The following is a 21,118-nucleotide window of genomic DNA, read 5'->3' as shown; positions in this document are numbered from 1 at the left end:
ATACCCTGCCAAGCATGGTTGTATATTAGTACATTTAGAAATTGCAAAATGGGCAAGAATCATGTAAGCTGAATGGCTTTCCAACTAAAACATACACAATTAAACATTTTTGTTAAGCATTAAAAACTTTCATGAAATAGATGTAAAATAGTTCTTTCTATGTCACAATTTTTACCATTGGGTTGTAGTTGAATATATATATATATATATTGCTAGAGGGTGAATGTGCCCACTGAAGATAGATAGAGACAGAAAGTAGGAAAGCACCACTCATGAGAGATGGCCACACTACAGTCCCTTCTCATCCATTTCCCTTTTCAGGATTTCACCTGCACACATGCACGTGGTCAGTTTTTTCAAGGTGTTTTTCAAGCTGTAGAGTTCAGGACTTGAACCATGCAGCTGGACATGCAGGATCCAGATACCTTAAACAACATCCCACCAGCTGGCCCGAATACCTGTATATTAACACATCACTGAAACTTCTGCTGTGATCATCCTTTTTTTACTGTTTCCATTGTCTGTTCCCCGAGTGACAAGGTCAAGGATTCTTGGCATAATATCTCAAGAACAGTAAATGTAGCAGGCAAGATAATCCAATTAGTTTACTTAGATTTTAATTGTAAAAGTTGGATTAATCATAATCCCTGGATCACAATACCTCCAAATCATTATAGTTTGGGGATGACCCTCTTTCCATTTTTTTGTTTATTTATAGAATAAAATTTAGACTTCCATTCAAATTCAGATACTCATGAGATTAGAAACATTACCATGTTCAGTAAGTGGCTAAACAGGAGGGTTCTTGGACAAAACTCAGCTATCTTTTGCTTATATTCAAAGACAAAATAACATTTTATCAAACATATTTGCATCTAATTAGCAGGAGTTGGTAACTGTATATAAATCTGTTTTAATTGGCCAGGAAAGTGGTGAAAAATGTTTTCAAAATGAAATTTGAATGCCTTTAGTACATACACAGCAGGTTCATCAAAAGAGCTCTCTTCCTTGGGACCAGCAGTTAGCGTAATGGCTATGTTGCTGGACTCCCATGTAGTCGACCGGGGTTCAAGTACCAGACCCGGTGGCTTAAACTCATGCTGGATGTGTTTGCATGCATGCCCAAGATCTTGAGAGGAGAATGGAAGAGAACGGATTGTGGCATGGCCATCACCCCTAGGGAGTGATTTCTTGCTTTCTATTTCTCTGTCTCTGTCTATCTGGTGAGCGCATGCACCCTATAGCAAAAACCTCTCCAAAAAAAAAAAAAAAGCTCCCTTCCCCATACCCTGTGAGCATACATCTTGAGCTTTATCCATTTTATTTCCTGCCTTTGAGGGTATTTATATTTTCCACCCATATGTAAAGTCAAAAAATTAGTATTTGACTGCTCTTAGAAACTGTAATCCTAAACACAAACTCTTTCTGTATTGTGTCTGTAAAGTACAAAGAGTCATAATGCTACTGCTCAGAATTCCTAAAAGAAAATTAATTTAATATGGTAAGAAGTACTAAAATAAGAGTCAAGAGACTAGCTTCTAGTCCTTGTTTTGCTACTAACTTCTCCAAACTTCAAATGGGATTTCCCTGGGCTCCTTAACATATTCTACAATTTTTATACCTCATCTTGCTTAACTCAAAAACCTGAGTTATTTTTGGTGCTTTTCTTTCTCAAATCAATTATTTTTAATCCATTAACAAGTTCTGTTGGTCCTACCTCCAAAATATATTTTGAATCTGTTGACCCTATCTCCAAAATATATTTTGAATTTAAGTACTTCTCTTTATTTCTCTGCGGCAATTCTAGTTCAAGCTACCATCATCTCTACCCTGGATTCAAGCAATAGCTTCTTAGTTTCCTTAATTCTGCCTTTTAAACTGCAAATTAGATTATTTTACTTTCTTAGTTAAAAAACAGAATATTATTCTAAAACAGAATAATATCAATATTTTTTAAGAGAGATTTTTTTGATATAGGGCACATGTGTTTGCTGGAGAGACAGAGACAGAAAGCGAGAAATCACCCCCTTCCTCAAGAGGGATGGCTATACTGCAATCCCTTCTCCTCCATTCTCCTCTTGGGATTTTGGGCATGCATGCACATGTGTCCCACACGACTTTTAAGGTGCCGGGTGCAGGACTCAAACTGCAGTTGATTACGTGGGAGTCCATTGACATAACCATCATGCCATCTGCTGGTCCCAATTTTTTCCATCATGATCTAGAAGGTCCTGCATAAACAGTCCTTGCCTATTTCTTTAATTTCCTATCTTCAGTCCTGCTCAACCAGAAGATCCTACTGGATGCTCATTCCCCTACAGTGGGCCACTGCATGTGCTTAAAGCTAGCATGGGGTTATCATACCTACATGTACTCATGCCTGCCAATTCTGATGTTTGTTGATTGCATACTGTGTTCAAGACACACTGAACTAAATTCTATTAATAATGCGAAAGTAAATTTTAAGGCTTAGATGAAAAGGTATCTAAGAAAAAACATGGAAGTGTCTACCTACAACTTAGAAAAAAAAAAAGGGGAATATAAACATGGTGCTACCCAGAATCTCTTGAACCTTGACCTTTTGTGCATTTATATATTTTTCTTTTTTTTACTCTAGTTACTCCTCAGGACAAATACAGTGGGTGGATTGATATGTATTCAAATTTTACATGAGTAAATTGAGTCTCAGAAAAGACTGAATGATGCATGTGAGGTAAGGCTCAGAAGTTCATCTGAAAGCTGTCAAACCTCCCTTCTTTAGGCAAGTCCAGACCAAGGCTATCTATACTATACAAGCCATTCAGTTTGTCTATACAAGTAGAATCCACTACCTGTTCTTCCAACTATGTTAAAGACAACATTTAACCAATGATTTTGCATGCCCAGTTGTTAAAAAAATGCATGATGATTGGAGAAAATCTAGAAATATGGAAAATATAAATAAGTAAATAAATAAAACTCTTATTTTAAACAATAAATATTTGAAAATATTATTCTCAATTATTTTTTAAAGTTTATTTTTTTCATGACAGAGAGAGAGAGAGAAAGAGAGGGACCCGCAATAGGGTCTCACACAATGGATCATCCTATCCTCAAGCCTTCCTAGCCAGCCAGGATCATGAGTCACATGTCAGGTATGTACAGGTTGATCAGGAAACTGATCTCATGATCTTTCATGTGGATCCAGCTTCTCTGGAGCAGCACATTACTGTTGAGTTGCTGGGCTGGTCTCCAACCATTTATTTATTTTTTATTTTATTTTATTTTTTTTTTTGTGGAGAGGTTTTTTGCTATAGGGCGCGTATGCTCGCCAGACAGACAGAGAGAGACAGAGAGATAGAAAGTGAGAAATCACCCCCCAGGGGGGATGGCCACACCACAATTCCTTCTCCTCCATTCTCCTCTCGGGATCTTGGGCACGCACGCACACACGTCCTGCGTGAGTTTAAGTCACTGGGTCCAGGACTTGAACCGCGGTTGACTATGTGGGAGTCCAGCGTCATAGCCATTACGCTAACTGCTGGTCCCGTTCAACCACTGTTTTTAAGAGCATTTATATACAAATACCTTTTTTATAGCTATAATCATATAATTTTGTAGCCTATTTTTTCACTTCTCAAAAATGTTTACATGTAGAAAGAGATTCTCTTTTCATGCCATAATCCTCCTGCCAGTTTGTTAGTCTGCTAGGCTCCCAGGTCTATGTAGGTACCTATTATGTTCAGGTCAACCTGGGGGCTAAAATGGAGCCTCTTACGTGACTCCAGTACCATGCAGCAGCACTCTGTTGCCTGCACCACAAGTGGTCCTGGTCTTTCGTTTTTTGTTATATTCTCTAAAATCTTATTTTAGAAGGTGCTTGTCAGTAGCCCCATACTTTTCCATTAGGTGAAGGGGCCATAATTTATTATTGAACATTTAGGGTCTGTCATTCTTTGCAATTATAAATACTGTTGTGATGCACATCTTTCCATATAAATCTTGTGAGCATGATTTTCAATGCACCATCTGTCTCTTAGAGTCTTTTGATTGGTGACACACACCTCTGCTAACTGACATTTGACAGGTGGAACTGAAGCTGTGCAGCTAGAACTTGTCAAGAAGACAAACTGGGTGGCAGTGGCCTGTCTCATGCTCATAAAACAGACTGAATACAACTGTAATTTTGCAGGCCATTTGGTCAGAAGTTGGATGCCTCACCGAATCCACTCATGATGTATTCTACAAAAATGAAGGTGACCTCAGAGAGAGCCAGGCATTTAGAATCCAATCATTCAAGCTGCAGAGTAGTTGGCTCCCAACAGCAACCAAAAACATTATATTCTGTCATATTCTTTTACTTGGAATTAGAATTTAGTAAGGAATGTGAATTAGGTTAAGTTTGAGGGTGCTCTTTTGGAAATAATGGAAGAACTCAATCTTTAAAACTAAGGAATGTTGATGTGGGAGTTGAAGGCTTTTGTTGAAAGGGGAAAAAATAATATATCCTAAAATTTAGTGAGTTTTACTGAAGACCGCCAAAAGAAGAAATCTTTAGTTAAGCTCGAATGTCACTTCATTGGAGGACTAGAATTTTAAAATCATAGTCTTTGAGTTGTGCTTGTCTCTGCTTTTCAGACATCTGAAATATGTCTGTTCATAAGTTCTTTAAACAGGGGGTAGAGTCTCACTTATTTTGTCATTACATTGCAGAAATAAACAAAATAAATTAAGACATATTTTTAAAAAGACCCTAATTTATTTTCAGTTATTTAAGCACAAGAATGGATACTTAGAATTCATTTCTATTAACCTAAAAAGATAAAGCTTTTTACCTTTAATCTAGAATTTAATCTTCTAAGGTAGAGTTGAAGATGCTAAGTCCAAATTCCAGATATTTAATATGTTTCAGTTTTTCTCTCTGCTTCATGATCATAAGTTTATCACTAGCTCTTAGCACTTATTATATTAAATTGCTATATTAATATTAATGTCAGAGTGTGAAAATTTTAACTGGTAAATGGTATGCAAATTAGCTAAATGCAAACTCTAATGGATTAGTGCACTCAAAAAATTCTTTGAAACAAAGGTAGCTGAAGTGGTAAAAATATCAACTAATCACTGGGAAAAGGGAAAATTGCCACAAGTGAAAGAAGAAACTACTTTAAAGCAAGCTTGACTGATTTTAATCAAAATATGGATGTTAGAGATGGTATAACCCTTTGATTATACCATGGGCTAAAAGAAATTTTTTTCCCCAATCAGGGTATTGTGGATTGAATTATGTCTGCCAGAAAGGAATATTCCTAGTCCTTGGTACGTGTGAATGTGAGCTTATTATTCAAAATTAAGGTCTCTGCAGATATAATCAAGTTAAGACAAGGTCATTAGAGTGGGCCTAATCCAACATGATTAATGTCCTATTAAGACAATGGAAGTTTGCATAGACATTCCCAGAAGGAAGATGCTGAAGATGACCTTTGGGGGATGGAGGCAGAAGCTGGAGTGGTGCAGATCCAAGCCAAGGAGTGCCAAGGATTGCTGGCAAGCACTAGAAGCTGGAAGAGTCAGGAAAGATTCTCTCCTACAGGTTTCAGAGGAAACATGGCCCTGCTAACGGTTTGACAGGAAAGATTCTCTCCTACAGGTTTCAGAGGGAACATGGCCCTGCTGTTGGCTTTTAGATTTCAAGCCTCTAGAACCATGAAACAGTAAGTTTCTGTTATTTTAGGCCACCCAGTTTGGGAACTCTTCATGGTGATCCCAGCATTCACCATGTTCTGTCACAGTCTGTCTTCCTTTTTCTTTAATCAAGTCTGGAGCAGATCACATAGATTTCTAGGTCAGTTTCTGCTTTAAAATGCTGGTGTAGTTTAAGTCTCAGATCTTGGATCTGATTTGCATGCCCTCTTCTTCCTCGTTCCCAGTGTCAGTACTTCTCTTTCCTCTTCTCTGTGCTCCTTTCTGTGGATCCACAGGAGACACCTAGTCTTCCACTCCTCTGTACCTTAGGAATCAGATGGGAAAAGGCTCTGCTCCACTCAACTATCACACCAACTCCACAATTTTCCAGGCTATAAAATGGGACTAGGAAGCCAATCTGTGGCCTTGTGGTTGAGGGAGACTGACCCAACATAACTGACCACAAAATTCAAATCCTTTCTCTGGAAGTTTGACAAACATGCCAAGCATGTATGTGTGCATGTGTGCCCCCAAACCGGCCAGGATGGAGAAATGAAGGACAATGGCTTGCAGCATGACTATGAACTGTTGGGGGCTACTTTCTCCCTCCTCTCTGTATCTCTCTGGTGAGTGAACATGACCTTTTGCAAAATAAAGAAAAGGGGTAGTATTTGGGGAGGGAAGGAAAGGAGCCATGGGAATCTGTGGCCACATGAATACAGTGTTCATAATGGCAGTCCTATTTTACTATCAAGGCCTTTTGCTTTCCCTGGTGAGAAGCAGGAAGATGCTAGGATACATTGAAGCCAGGCAACCAAAACCTAGGGAAAAAAATTCCTGGAGGCATGGTGATACCTATAAGAATTGCTTGATGCTGTGGGATCTTAGAGCTGCCATTAGTTAGGAGGTTTCTAGAGGAGATCCATGGTGCTGATCCATGCCAGGTCAGGTAGGTACCCCATAAGTGAGCTAAAACCATTTGTTGTCTAGAGAGAACTGAAGGCAGAATGCTTATAAGAATGACCTGTATCACTGCATAGTGAGAAGGTATGGGTAGTACAACTGGGAACAAGATGGGTAACTGACTCCTGGGTGAAGAAAAAGTCCCACTCCATTTCTGTTACACCAACAAAATGTTTTCTGTTTCTAGATTATTTTTTCCTCATTCTTCTTCTTTGATATTAGATATTTTAGATTTTGCCAATATCTTCTGATTAATGAGATGAAGAATCCATATTTAATGTATAAGATCTAGAAAGAAGGTGATGGCAGGTGACTATGGCCCATGGCCTTCTTCCTTGAGGTGGGAATCCCAGTGAGTTTTGGAGGAAGAGAGTTCGATTCCACTCACCTGCTATGAGTTTGGCTGGCTAAGGTTTTGAGACCAGGCTTTGCTAGGTCTCTATGCACCATCTCTATGCTAGGTGTTCGCAAAATGTGATCCACTGATGATCATCATCAGTACCATCTGGAAAGTTGTTAGAAATAGGACTTGTCAGCCCCCACCCGGGTCTACTGAATCAGGAACTGGGGGTGCGCCCTGGGTCATCTGTTTTTACACATCCTCTAGATGATTCTGATGTACCCTAACATGCGGGAACGTTGTTCTAAAGATGCTTTTCTTTTCCCATCCAAGATGACACTTTAGCCTCTTTAAGAAATAGCTAACTACTTTGCATGGAGTCATAAAAAGATATAACTTCAGAAATTATTCCTTCAAAATTTTAAGACAGTTTTCCATCCATGACATGCTTGAGCTTAAAGCTTTTGCGATGTACTTTAGCCGAGGTAAAGAGAATCTGTTAAATCCTTTCTCAGAGAATGGAATTCCAGAAGTTTATTCTTAACTACTTTAAGCAAGATAATTTCCACTTGCGTCCAATCACCTCTAAGACAGTGGTGTTTATTACTACCAGGTATGTCATTGCATAAAATGAGACTTAAGGATGGGACTTGCCCTTCCCTGATTTATTTTCTCTAAAGCAACCATAACCATCAAGCGTACTTTGCATGCTTGCTTTATTATTGTGTGCTACTCGGCAGAAATGTGACCCTCATAAAGTCAAGATTTTTGTCTATTTATTCACTGCTGATTTCCCTGGAGCTTGAACAGCATGTCGCACATTGTAGGTATTCAGAAATTATTTGTTGAACGTATGCATAAAGCTTGAGTTTCAAGAATGTTGCTTTAGGGGCTGGCAGGTGGCATGGTGGTTAAGGCGCCAGACTCTCACATGGTTGACCGTGGTCTGGGTCTCGTACCTGGTGGCTGTCTTTTTCACTTTCCCTCTCTCTGATCAAATTTTAAAAAATAATAAAAAAGGTTAAACAAACAATTCTAAAAATTAATGTGTTTCATAGGTTCTATTTTGTCTATGTTTATTGATTCATTAAAGAAAACTACAGTTTTTGTTCTTATTTGTGATTGTGAGGATGTTCAATACCATAGGTTGCATAAGGTCCCCAGAAGGTCCATTATTTTTATGTAATAAAAGCAGGAGAATTTGCTAGTTTGAGGTGGAAATTATTTCCTGGGAGTATGCTATAAGGTCTCAAGGACTAAAACTGGATCGGGAACACTAGAAGTGTCAGGGAAAAGCATGGTATCAAACTAGCACGAAACATTCTGTCAATAGTTCTGGGCATGCCAGTTTGATGCTCATACAAGAATGCCCCTTTGTGGAGATGACTTTTTGGTTAGTAAATCTGTCAGTAATTGTGCTAGGCCAAACACCTCCCAGCATGCAGTATTTCCACGTTCCTCTTCGCACATTTTATAGCTCCCACTTCACAGATGTTCACCGTTTTCTTACTTGCTGATGATCCTATTGTGACACAGTACAGCTGGTTCCCACCTTTGGGGCACTGGGAGGGCAATAGGCAGATACATTTGGAAGAAGAGGCTGCAATGAGAGAGAGAGTGAGACTCACTACAGTATTACAGGTTTTGGTTTTATTTAACTCTTCCCCCAACGTGGCAAGCTCCTTCATGGCAATGAACAAGCTTAAATAAATAGGATGACCATAAGACCCAGCTATGGTTGAACGGAAAGACTTAGATGTAAGGGAGCAAAGTGAACGAATGAATCAACATGAACCGTAATTTGTGCTATCTCTGACCCTGTCTCAAGGCCCATATCTGATCAAAATTTGAGACATCTCTGGTACATTCCACTGGCTCATCACCCATGTCCAATCTGTTACTAGTCCTGTCAATTTATTTCCACAATGTCTTCAGTCTGTTCTTTCTGGTTTTGAATCATTAGTACTAAGTATGTTATAGTTATTATTTATCGATCATGTACTGCGAAACCACACAGTATGTCAGGATATTTATATGCCTTATTTAACTGAATCCTCAAAACAGATACATGAACTATGCTACCACACTAATTCTAGTCTATGGGACCAGCAGATGACATAATGGTTATGTCAATGGACTCCAACAGGGCTGCCCATGGTTTGAGTCCCGTGGTTTGAGGCTAGAAATTCACGTAGGGATTGCATATGTGTGTCCCCAAATTCCAAAAGTAGAATGGAGGAGAAGGGATTGTGACACAGGCATTCCCCCTGAGGGGTGATTTCTCACTTTCTGTCAGTCTCTCCAGTGAATGCATGAGCTCTATAGCAAAAAAACTCTTAAAAAAATATACAGTCTAGAAAACTGACCTCAGAAAGTTTAAACAATTTGTCCATGGTCGTACAATTAGTAAATGGTGGAGGCAGGTTTTCAATTATAAATATCCTACAGGCCTGAGTTCATTAACTCTACACAATATTTGTTTCTTTCTAGAATATTTCTGGGTTACACCTGGGGAATTTGTAATTTTTTTTTTTTGTATAAGTTTTTGTTATAGGGCATGTGCACTTGCCAGAAAGACAGAGAGACAGAAAGCAAGAAACCACCTCCCCCCGCCTCTCCCTGGGGGGGATGGTCATGCAGCAATCCCTTCTCCTCCATTCTCCTCTTGGGATCTTCGGCATGCACGCACATGTGCCTGGAATGAGTTTAAGCCACCGGGTCCAGAACTCGAACTGCGGTCGACCACATGAGAGTCCAGTGACATAGCCATTATGCCAACTGCTGGTCTTGGGGATCTGTATTTTTAATAAGAATTTAAACTGGGTCATTCTTGTATAGGCCTGATTTTGGAATCACTGTTACTTACTAATTTATATAAATGAAGTGTTCATGAGATAGCTTTAAAACAATCATTTAAGGATAAATTTACAGAGGACTTCAAAAAGTTTGTGGGAAAAAGGAATTTTAGTATGAGTTTATTTTGAAATCCATACATAGATTTTTTATAACATGCATTTTCCTTGAACTTTTCAAAGACCCCACGTGTTAAATCAATTTTGTGTAAAGGGATATCTAGGCATATTTATATGTGTACTGTTTTAATCAGAGTTTTTGAAGTTCTCCACAGTTGGCCTCAACTTTCATATACAATATTATCATTTCTGCTTTCTCCATTCCAAGTGGATTAACCCTTCTTGTTTTCCCGAGACTCCAAAGGTCGTTCCAGTTTTACTTCCATGCTAGTTGCTTTTTTCCCCCCAGACTGAAGTAGTGTTTCCTAACTCCCTACATGTCCAGCTTCTATGTCTTACCTCCTCAAGAAACATGTCACACCTACCCTCACTGTGATCTTTTCTTTAACTAAGGCCTAATGGTATAAATTGTCAGTAAACTGACATTTTCCACTTTCTTGTTGATTAGGTTTTCATGTGTATTTTCCCCCAACACAATTGTAAGTGATTTGTTTGAGAGAAGTAACTGTGGCTCATCCATCCATATATCGTACTTAGTCTTAACAAGGTGCTCAATTAATTCTGTGAAATAAATTGATTTGGAATTATGAAGTTTAAGTGCAGCTATAAATAGACAAAAATAAATGTATTTGATGGAACTGGGATGGCTCATGTTGTCAAAATATCTTAGTCTGAGTGATGATGTCACTGAGTAGCTTCTCACAGGCAGAGAACAGGACTTTCCCAGTCTCCATTCATGGCAGAAAATAGGGGAATGGCAATGAGGAGATTCTCATATGCAACCTATGCATAGGCATCTTATAGGAAGTGTGACATTAAAAAGCAAGAAGTTTCTTTCAAAACCCTTTGTCAACCAGCTCCAGAAGGATTGTGGTTGTGGAAAGTCTTGTCCATTGTTGCAAGAAATGTGGATTAGTGAAGGGCTGGGCACTGTTCCTCCTCTGGTGAGAAATAAGTTCCCTAGACTTTTGAATGGCCATGGTCACCATTTAGTATGATTATGGCTTAAATGCTCTTAGCCTGATCATTTCTAGACCACTATAGTATCAAAGGCCATTTCCCCATCTCCACTAATGCATCCTTCAACACACAGTTCTACAGCTTCTATGTTCATGAAACACTTCCAGGCCAGAATTTACAGCTCTTACGGCTCTTATCATATACTGCCTTGCATTAAAGTGATTCATGAAATTACTGTGTAGTGTAACACTTCTAACCACTATGAGCACTTTGAGTACAAAGGATCCTTTATCAGACTCCTTGCCAAGCCTTACGCAGTGACTTCCACATGTTAGATGCTAAATGGTTCTTTGCTGAGTAAACAACCTTTCCTTCTGGTTGATGGTAGGTATTTTTGAAGTTCAGACAAAATATTTAATATCCATAAAAACAGGCTCCTTGGGGAAGCCATTCCTGTTCTTATTTTTGAAAAGCGAACTTTATGTTACCTTGTATTCTATTTTAAACCTTTTCTTTTTCATTTTATTTACAGAGAGAAAACAGTAGCAAAGAGACAATGTACTGAAAAACAAAGCTTAATCAAGGCATGCAATATAAGTCAAAATTTACCACAATCCCAACTTGCCATGGGTGAGTTGGGTATAAAATACACGTTTAGCTTTCTCTTTCTTAATTAATGCCACAGTTTGTACATAGACGCTACTCTCTGGTACTACTCTTAACAGGATTCTTTGTGACATCAATTTTTTTTCTCACCAATTGAAGAAGGCTGGCAGAGGCAGATCTTCTCTAGGGAAAAAAATGCTTTGAGTTTTCTGATTGTGTGTAGGACCAAAAACATATTTGAAATTACTTAAATAAGTCTCTTGTTAAGACATGTGTTAGTTTGATTACCCCTAGACATCCTGCTGATTAGTACCTACCTGATTTAGGTACTATATATATATATATATATATATATATATATATATATATAGCAAAGGGGGTAATAGGAATGACAGATATTTTGATGAAATTGTAAGCTACTTATTATTTTTTACTTAGATTTCAAAAAAAGTACTTTGTGGAAAATAGCAAAAAAAAAAAAAATGTTGCAGTAGAAGAGTTCCATGAAGACCTTTACTCCATGCTAAATAAGGAGGAATGAAAGCCTCTAACTGCAGTCCCTAATACCTCATCTACCTACAGTAGTTCAGGCAGTGACCATTTTTCATCCTCCCTGCTGTCCAAATTCACTTAATTTTCTGTAGTTATTTTTGACAATTAGCTACTTATACTAGATTGATCAAAGAAAAAGGATTATAATATAAAATGCTATCATATAACACTTTCAGCTCTTTTTGTTTCTGAGCACAATGTCAGTTGGATAATACTATTCCTCCAATCTTCCCCCCCCCACCAAAAAAAAAAAAAAAAGAGTAGAATTTTTTTTCTCCAAGATGATTGAAGATGATGAGAATTGTGCAATGTATGGATCAGGCCTTGGCGTGCTTCCCCTATGTGGGATTGCCTTGTTCAGATATGGGGCAAAGGTTAGGAGCGCCAGGTATTGGCCACCACTTGACTGGCTCATTGTGACACCCAGGTCTGCTTTCTGTCACTGTTCAATCTTGTGACTGCTGGAATAAACTGAATCTTGAGAGTCAACTTTAAGTTGATTAGGAAGGACCTGGAGTTGGGAAATAAGTTCTCTTCTCTTTTCAGGACTGAGATAAAGAACCCTGCACCAGAAAGCGAAAGAGGAGCCAAGGGAACCTGCATGCTCTTGTCTCTTTTTGTGAAAGCAAGGTGATTTTGGAAAAAGTTGTATAGAACAGTTCAACAAGTTTCTAATGCATACTTTTTATCCTGATTTAGGATACTCTTTTGAAAATGTGTCACGAGGGGCAATCTAGCTGCCTGGGTCTTGTGAAATCCTAATCTCCAGCCCATCTTTGTATATGATACCAAGCTTTGTTGGGAAGTTTCAGGGTAACTTCATCTTAGAGCAAATGTACTGATCTGAAGTTCCTGCTTCCATAAATGTAATGTCAATAAACAATCTACTTATGAAGTGAGTCTAATGCCACTTCTTAAGCATGAAAGTGGGCAGTGATATACAGGAGTAATAAGTCCAGGGTTTGAGAATGTAGGGTCAGTCTAACATATGCTATACACTAGAATAAAACCATTTCTTTCTTTCTTTCCTTTATTTATTTATTTTTTTGCTATAGGGTGCATGTGGTGTATTGGCCACCACTTGACTGGCTCATTGTGACACCCAGGTCTGCTTTCTGTCACTGTTCAATCTTGTGACTGCTGGAATAAACTGAATCTTGAGAGTCAACTTTAAGTTGATTAGGAAGGACCTGGAGTTGGGAAATAAGTTCTCTTCTCTTTTCAGGACTGAGATAAAGAACCCTGCACCAGAAAGCGAAAGAGGAGCCAAGGGAACCTGCATGCTCTTGTCTCTTTTTGTGAAAGCAAGGTGATTTTGGAAAAAGTTGTATAGAACAGTTCAACAAGTTTCTAATGCATACTTTTTATCCTGATTTAGGATACTCTTTTGAAAATGTGTCACGAGGGGCAATCTAGCTGCCTGGGTCTTGTGAAATCCTAATCTCCAGCCCATCTTTGTATATGATACCAAGCTTTGTTGGGAAGTTTCAGGGTAACTTCATCTTAGAGCAAATGTACTGATCTGAAGTTCCTGCTTCCATAAATGTAATGTCAATAAACAATCTACTTATGAAGTGAGTCTAATGCCACTTCTTAAGCATGAAAGTGGGCAGTGATATACAGGAGTAATAAGTCCAGGGTTTGAGAATGTAGGGTCAGTCTAACATATGCTATACACTAGAATAAAACCATTTCTTTCTTTCTTTCCTTTATTTATTTATTTTTTTGCTATAGGGTGCATGTGGTTGCCAGAAAGACGGAAAGTGAGAAATCACCTACCAGGCAAGAAATCACCTCCCAGGGGGGATGGCCACACCACAATCCCTTCTCCTCTCAGAATCTTGGGCATGCATGCACATGTGCCTAGTATGAGTTTAAGTCACTGGACCTGGATTTGAACTGTGGTGGACTACATGGGAGCCCAGCGACATAGCCATTACGCTAATTGCTGATCCCAGAAAAACTATTTCTGGAAAGCAAATTTAAAGCAGGGCAGCTTGAGGTTTAGCAGGACTGTAGCCATTTGGAAATTAAGAAAGGCCTCTAATGACAACAATCCTACCGAGTGCTGCGTTATAGGGAGATCTGTTTGAGGAATGGTCAGATGAGAAACCAGCAATGGGTATTTGAAGAAAAACAGGAATCAAGATAATTGCCCAGAGGAAAGCAATTGACTTTGATTGGTGTGAGGAATGATTTAGATGTGGTTCTATCTTGTATGTATAAAAACTGAACATATGCTGAGCTTTTTGAATTCGTTTGGCAGTATTTGCTGTCTCCCTGTAACTAGTTACAGAAATAAACATTGTGACACCCAGGTCTGCTTTCTGTCACTGTTCAATCTTGTGACTGCTGGAATAAACTGAATCTTGAGAGTCAACTTTAAGTTGATTAGGAAGGACCTGGAGTTGGGAAATAAGTTCTCTTCTCTTTTCAGGACTGAGATAAAGAACCCTGCACCAGAAAGCGAAAGAGGAGCCAAGGGAACCTGCATGCTCTTGTCTCTTTTTGTGAAAGCAAGGTGATTTTGGAAAAAGTTGTATAGAACAGTTCAACAAGTTTCTAATGCATACTTTTTATCCTGATTTAGGATACTCTTTTGAAAATGTGTCACGAGGGGCAATCTAGCTGCCTGGGTCTTGTGAAATCCTAATCTCCAGCCCATCTTTGTATATGATACCAAGCTTTGTTGGGAAGTTTCAGGGTAACTTCATCTTAGAGCAAATGTACTGATCTGAAGTTCCTGCTTCCATAAATGTAATGTCAATAAACAATCTACTTATGAAGTGAGTCTAATGCCACTTCTTAAGCATGAAAGTGGGCAGTGATATACAGGAGTAATAAGTCCAGGGTTTGAGAATGTAGGGTCAGTCTAACATATGCTATACACTAGAATAAAACCATTTCTTTCTTTCTTTCCTTTATTTATTTATTTTTTTGCTATAGGGTGCATGTGGTTGCCAGAAAGACGGAAAGTGAGAAATCACCTACCAGGCAAGAAATCACCTCCCAGGGGGGATGGCCACACCACAATCCCTTCTCCTCTCAGAATCTTGGGCATGCATGCACATGTGCCTAGTATGAGTTTAAGTCACTGGACCTGGATTTGAACTGTGGTGGACTACATGGGAGCCCAGCGACATAGCCATTACGCTAATTGCTGATCCCAGAAAAACTATTTCTGGAAAGCAAATTTAAAGCAGGGCAGCTTGAGGTTTAGCAGGACTGTAGCCATTTGGAAATTAAGAAAGGCCTCTAATGACAACAATCCTACCGAGTGCTGCGTTATAGGGAGATCTGTTTGAGGAATGGTCAGATGAGAAACCAGCAATGGGTATTTGAAGAAAAACAGGAATCAAGATAATTGCCCAGAGGAAAGCAATTGACTTTGATTGGTGTGAGGAATGATTTAGATGTGGTTCTATCTTGTATGTATAAAAACTGAACATATGCTGAGCTTTTTGAATTCGTTTGGCAGTATTTGCTGTCTCCCTGTAACTAGTTACAGAAATAAACTCCCTTCTCCTCTAGCCTCTGCTTCTCATTTTGTTCAGAGAAGAAGGCAACAGCCACATTTAGTTGGCTGATAAGTTGGTACATTGTATCAGCAAAGTTTTAGTTTTAAAAATACTGTTTACCCAGACATTTCACTTTCTAAGATAGATCCTAAGAAAATCTTAGGTCACAGATTTATCCTTGATGGTTTTACCTATTCCAACACTATTTACAATACCAAAATATGGGAAAAATTTAGACAACTAACCAGAATTTGGTTAAATAAACCACAGAATATGCATATAGACTTTTACAAACATTAAAAATTTATGTTGCTAAATAATATAGGATGCCATGGAAATAACTTCATGATACGTCAAGTGAAAAACACCAGTACATAAGTAACATGCAGAGTATAATCTTATTTTTTAAAAAATGTACATTATATGTAGGGCCATACTGAGATATATGAGGCCCCAGGGCAAAGATTTTTTTATGGGGTGTATGTCTATATAAATGATTAGAGGTCATTAGAAAGTTGAGAATCAGCAGCACCAAACTGACACTTTAATCCCAAGCCATCTTGAGAAAGAAAACCCTGCTGGCCAGTGGGGCATTCTGATCATCAGGCTGATTTCTGGCAACAAGGGACTTAGGTCTGGGACAGAGATCCAAGATGTGAGTCCAATAGCTCCCTAGAGCATCTAATTGACTCCCATGGTGAGGAAGAGAAAAAGTAAAAAGTTGAAGAGTGTTCTACAGGGGAGAAAGAACACCTGGGTACATGTTGGACTCCACCTGATGGGGCAGTCATGAATAACACTGCCAGCCTTGGGTCATCCCAGGCACTGGAAGACAACTTTAAAAAAATTAAGAAAGAAGCTTCTGACCAATGGTACCCACATGGAACTCAGTCCCACCTCGGCAGCACTGTTGGTTCCAAATGGTCCCAATCACCAGAAGAAAACTTAGACACTTCTGATAAAGGCAATACAAGGCTGGGGGAGGGGAGGCATGAGATCAGGACGGGTGTTCTTACTATGACTGAAGAGTATATTGATTACAGATGCATAGAAAAGAGTCTGTAAGGATCAACACCAAAATGATTAAAGTAGATCTAATTGTGGATGTTATGTTTTTCATTTCTGTTTAAATCCTTTTATAAATTTTTTTTACAATGAAAATGAATGATTCTTGATTAAGGAAAAAAATATTTAAAAAATTGTTTTTTACTTTTTTTTTTGAGAGGTTTCGCTATAGGGCGCGTGCGCTCGCCAGACAGACAGAGAGAGACATAGAGACAGAAAGCGAGAAATCACCCCCCAGGGAGAATGGTCATGCCGCAATCCCTTCTCCATTCTCCTCTCGGGATCTTGGGCACACACGCACATGTGCCCGGTGTGAGTTTTAAGCCACCGGGTGCAGGACGCGAACCGTGTTCGCCTACGTGGGAGTTCAGGGACATAGCCATTATGCTAACTGCTGGTTCCTCCAAAAAATTTTTTTTAAGGAAGAATTTTGCTATAGGGTGTGTGTGCTCGGCAGAGAGACAGAGACAGTAAACAAGAAATCACCCCCCGGGGATGATGGTCATGCCGCAGTCTCTTCTCCTCCATTCTCCTCTCGAGATTTTGGGCATGCATGCTCATTTGCCTGGCATGAGTATTAAGTCACCAGGTCCAGGACTCGACTACGTGGGAGTCCAGCGATGTACCCATTACACCATCTGCTGGTCCCAGGAAAGGTTATTTTTAAGAACGATGATGCATAAATGCAAATGAGATGACGACTGCTGAGCGTGTGTCTGGTGTGCAGTGATCTGTGGAGCTTACCTGAACATTTCTCCCAGTCGTAGCAGGTATCGTAGCCACAGGATTCTTTCTTTGTGCTGTTGGATGAAAGTTTTGTCCTTTCAAGACCCCATTCTAACTGTGGACCATCTTGGCAGGAACCAACATGTAGAAAATGGAGTTGCTGATTATTTAAGCAATTCTCAGCCAAGAGCTTACAAGCGGATGAAGTAAAGTAATCGTTGGAGTTTGTATCAAACACACAGAGATCTTCTGAATATTGGCTGCCCACGAAAGGAAAGTGAACATTTATATAGTGAGATCAGAACAAAAGAAATAACATGTAACCAAGCAATTTAATATGCTAAGCTGATACCCAGTTTTCTTTTTTCTGCCTTTTTTTCTTTCCAATGTTCTCACTGTCAGTTTCTCATTTCATCTTACATGCTTCCTGGGATTCATCTTGCCGAAATTTTATCTTAACCTTGGTATTATTCCCAATTGCCTTCAAATTAAAATCTGAATTCTTAAATTCTGGTAAGCAAGATCTTCCCCTCAGCTTTCTAGTACTATTTTTCTCATTCTTCTAAATTTCTCTTTCTCATCTGACTGTTGTACTAGTCCTTTTTTAAACTATGCTTATTCATCCTTTGCTGTTCTCTGCACCTCCATCAGTCAGCGTTCATTGTTTCTTCTCTCTGCCTGCATCCACTCAGTTTTTGCCTATTTGTTGATGCTTGCATGATCAACCTAGCCCATGGTTGACCTTAACTCCACTTGACTCTAAAACACTGTAATTAATGCTGACCTGCCATATAGAATCTTATATTATTATGTAGCTTTTCAAGTGTGTTTGCATTGTGATTCAGAACATGAGCTTTTAAGTCATACCCTGGGTATGCTTACTCTCTCTGGGTAGATGGCCTAGTCCTGTTAGAGGTAAGAAGTATTGCAAACTATTTAGAGTTACAACTTCACCACCTCCCCTATACTTATTGGGGAAAAGGAAGTCTTTGATATAATTGAGTTTGAGTTTGTAGGTGGATAGGAATTAAGTCTTCATAATAAAATCGGACTGCTTTAACAGATGAAAACTATGGAAACTTACAGAACTAGGCTTTCAGATAATTAAGAAAGCTTACTACCCACTGAGGAAGGAGGAATTCAACAGAGCACAGGGATATGAGTTATATGAAAAAGTAATATGTTTCATGTTGTGCTTCAAGAAAATCAGCTTTTCCATCAAGCTGGTTATCTTTTTTTTTTTTTTTTTTTTTTTACTGTTTCCAAACATAGGCCTTAAATGATTTCTTACCTACAATCTTCTTCTGGAGACATACAAACACATTCGGATCCTGATTGTTTTTGTCCTAGCTGACAATGGCCCTTTAATTCTAACAGAGTATCTGAAACAAAAGAAAAGGGAGAAAAAGACAGTGCACAGCATGGATTCCAAGTGACAAGTCTGAATTCAGGAGAAAAAGTGTGTGAAGGATTCTCATTTATTTCCTGGAGTTATAGCATCCATTTTGGCTACTCCAAATATGTTGTCGAGAGATATTCCTTCTGAAAGGTCCTCTTCAGCTCCAAATGAGCTGTCATTTCCCAACCTAATATTGCTATTAAGTTCACAGAACTAAAAAAAATGGAACTGGGAAAATTTTGTTCATTTGTTTCTCAAATGTTTATGGAGCACTTTTGATATTCCTAGTTCTCTATTAGGTTCTGAGGATAGTGAATTAAGACAGATCTGACCCAGGTCCTGTGCTTATGGAGTTAATAAACTTGTGGGGACAGACAGAATTTTATCAAACACACTAATGCCAATAGAATAGTTGCTGCATTACTGCTATTAAAGAGAAAGCATATAATGAAGAAAACTGATGTCACTAGAAAGGTTAGGAATGGTAATGAGTGAAAGAAAGGAAAATCGTTCAAAACAAAGGCCATCAAGTACGAAAATGTTCAAAACGGAGACAGCATGGGACTTTCCTGGAACTGAAAGTAGGTCAGTGTGTTTGAAATAAATAGAAACGAGAGTTTGGAAGATGTGGCCAAAGAGGTACATATGTGATAGGCTATGAAGGGGCTAATGGAGTCCTTGAAGGATTTTCGTTTTCATTTTAAAAGCAGTGGAAAGTCTTTGATGGGTCTTTAGCAGGAGTAATGTGACAAAATTAGGTCTGAATTTTGAAAAAAAGAAGGGAATTCTGGCTTTTGTGTCAGTCAATTTAGAAAGGCATGGTGGTCAGGAAGGCTATGGGTAGACAATTCATGATGCCATTACAGTGGCTCAAGAAAGGCAATGGAAATTTAGAACAAGGTGTCGGAGGTAGAAGTGGATAAACCTGAGATATTCAGCAAGTAGAATACATATGGCATGTTACAGGTAAGTTATAAGAACTGTCAAGTATGATTCTTAGTTCTAGGTTTGCCTGAGAAGTTAGACATTGGCAATTTACCTAGAGTAGAAAATATTACAAGACATTTAGTTTTAGGACAGGAGAGTAATAATTCAAGAGTTTGTCCATGCACATATTGAATTTATGGTATCTATAAGACATCTAAACAAATAGATATATAGAAATTTGGATAGTTTTATCTAAAGCTCAGTAGATAAATCTGTCTTAAAGATTTTAATTTGTTAGTAGTCTTTGGGAGAATCATTGAAGCTATGGATGTGAATAAGAGTGTGATTCTCCAGCAGGAGAGTGTAGCATGAGGTTAGGAGGCAGATCTACTTTGAAGAACTTCAACATCTCATGTCTAAGCACAGATTAGAGCCTGCTAAAAACAGGATACCAGGCAGAGAGTTAGGAGCTAAACAAAAGACATTGTATCTTTAAAGCTTCCCCTCTTCAAGAAAAAACAAAACCAAAAAAACCAACAGTTACTAAAGATCAACACTGTTGAAGGTTGTTGGGAGGTTAAAAAAAATCCATTAGATTTAGCAGTATGGATATTAATGATGACAATTATGCAAAATTTGCCTCTTTTTTCTTCTGTAAATAAATTCACACTTAATCCAGGAAGGGACCTCAAGGTACACTTTGTTTCAAAGAAGTCAGCTTTCCCATGTCACAGAGCATAGTTCTGTTCTAGCAATTTGAAATGGTCAAGGATCACACATGAGGAGTCTTGCTCTCCCCCCGCCCCATTAGCATTAGGTTAGAGTAGACACTGGAACTCAGCTGCCCACACCTCCCAGCAGTTTATGAGCAATGGAAATGAGAACACTCTACAATCTTTGAAGTGCTGAGGGCAAGAGGATCCTTGAAGTCCTGTTGCAGGTATGAGTGCTCAGAGGAAGGAAGAAAGTAGCTGTGAGGCCATGAAGCATCCTACTTCAGGGAGCAAAATCTTTCCACGTTGAAAAAATGAAGTCTTCCACTGGCCAAGTGATAGCCTCAAAGTCTCTTTACTTCTCAGCATACACGTTTATTAATTATGGCCTTTCTCTCTCTGTGACACCGCATTGGTCTTCTGTCAATATTATTGGAAAGTATATGAAATAACATATTTATTTCCTTTATCTAGATGTAGAGTACTTCACATCTCTTCTCAGCATGTATTATAATTTCATTTTTTAATAAAGTTTTGCTTATTCACTTATTTCATGAAAGAGTGAGAGAGAGGTCTCACACCGTAATCCTCTGTCCAGACAGTCAGAATCCTATGTTTGGTTACCTAGAAACCGAACCCCTGTCTTCCAAGGTTTCAACACTGTAAAGTGTCATGCTACCACTGCATCATCATGGCTGGGCCTGTGATTTTAATTT

At 38.8% G+C, this 21,118-nt stretch overlaps 1 protein-coding gene across 1 annotated transcript in view; it reads right to left on the bottom strand.

Moving 5' to 3' along the window:
- Positions 1–8,010: 8,010 nt before the first annotated feature.
- Positions 8,011–21,118, bottom strand: part of C6 (complement C6) — a 78,095-nt gene continuing 64,987 nt past the window's right edge. The window contains exons 16-18 of the mRNA XM_006166969.3: positions 18,655–18,745; positions 17,382–17,623; positions 8,011–8,564 (exon numbers count right to left, since the gene is read on the bottom strand). Of these exons, the coding sequence (XP_006167031.1) occupies positions 8,383–8,564; positions 17,382–17,623; positions 18,655–18,745 (515 nt within the window). The 3' untranslated portion in view covers positions 8,011–8,382. The remainder of the gene's footprint in view (positions 8,565–17,381; positions 17,624–18,654; positions 18,746–21,118) is intronic.

The sequence above is a fragment of the Tupaia chinensis genome, unplaced genomic scaffold, assembly GCF_000334495.1.
Source record: "Tupaia chinensis unplaced genomic scaffold, TupChi_1.0 Scaffold144378_1, whole genome shotgun sequence".
Lineage (NCBI taxonomy): Eukaryota > Metazoa > Chordata > Mammalia > Scandentia > Tupaiidae > Tupaia > Tupaia belangeri.
Note: the sequence above shows the minus strand (reverse complement) of the source record. Positions and strands in the feature narration are given on the sequence as shown.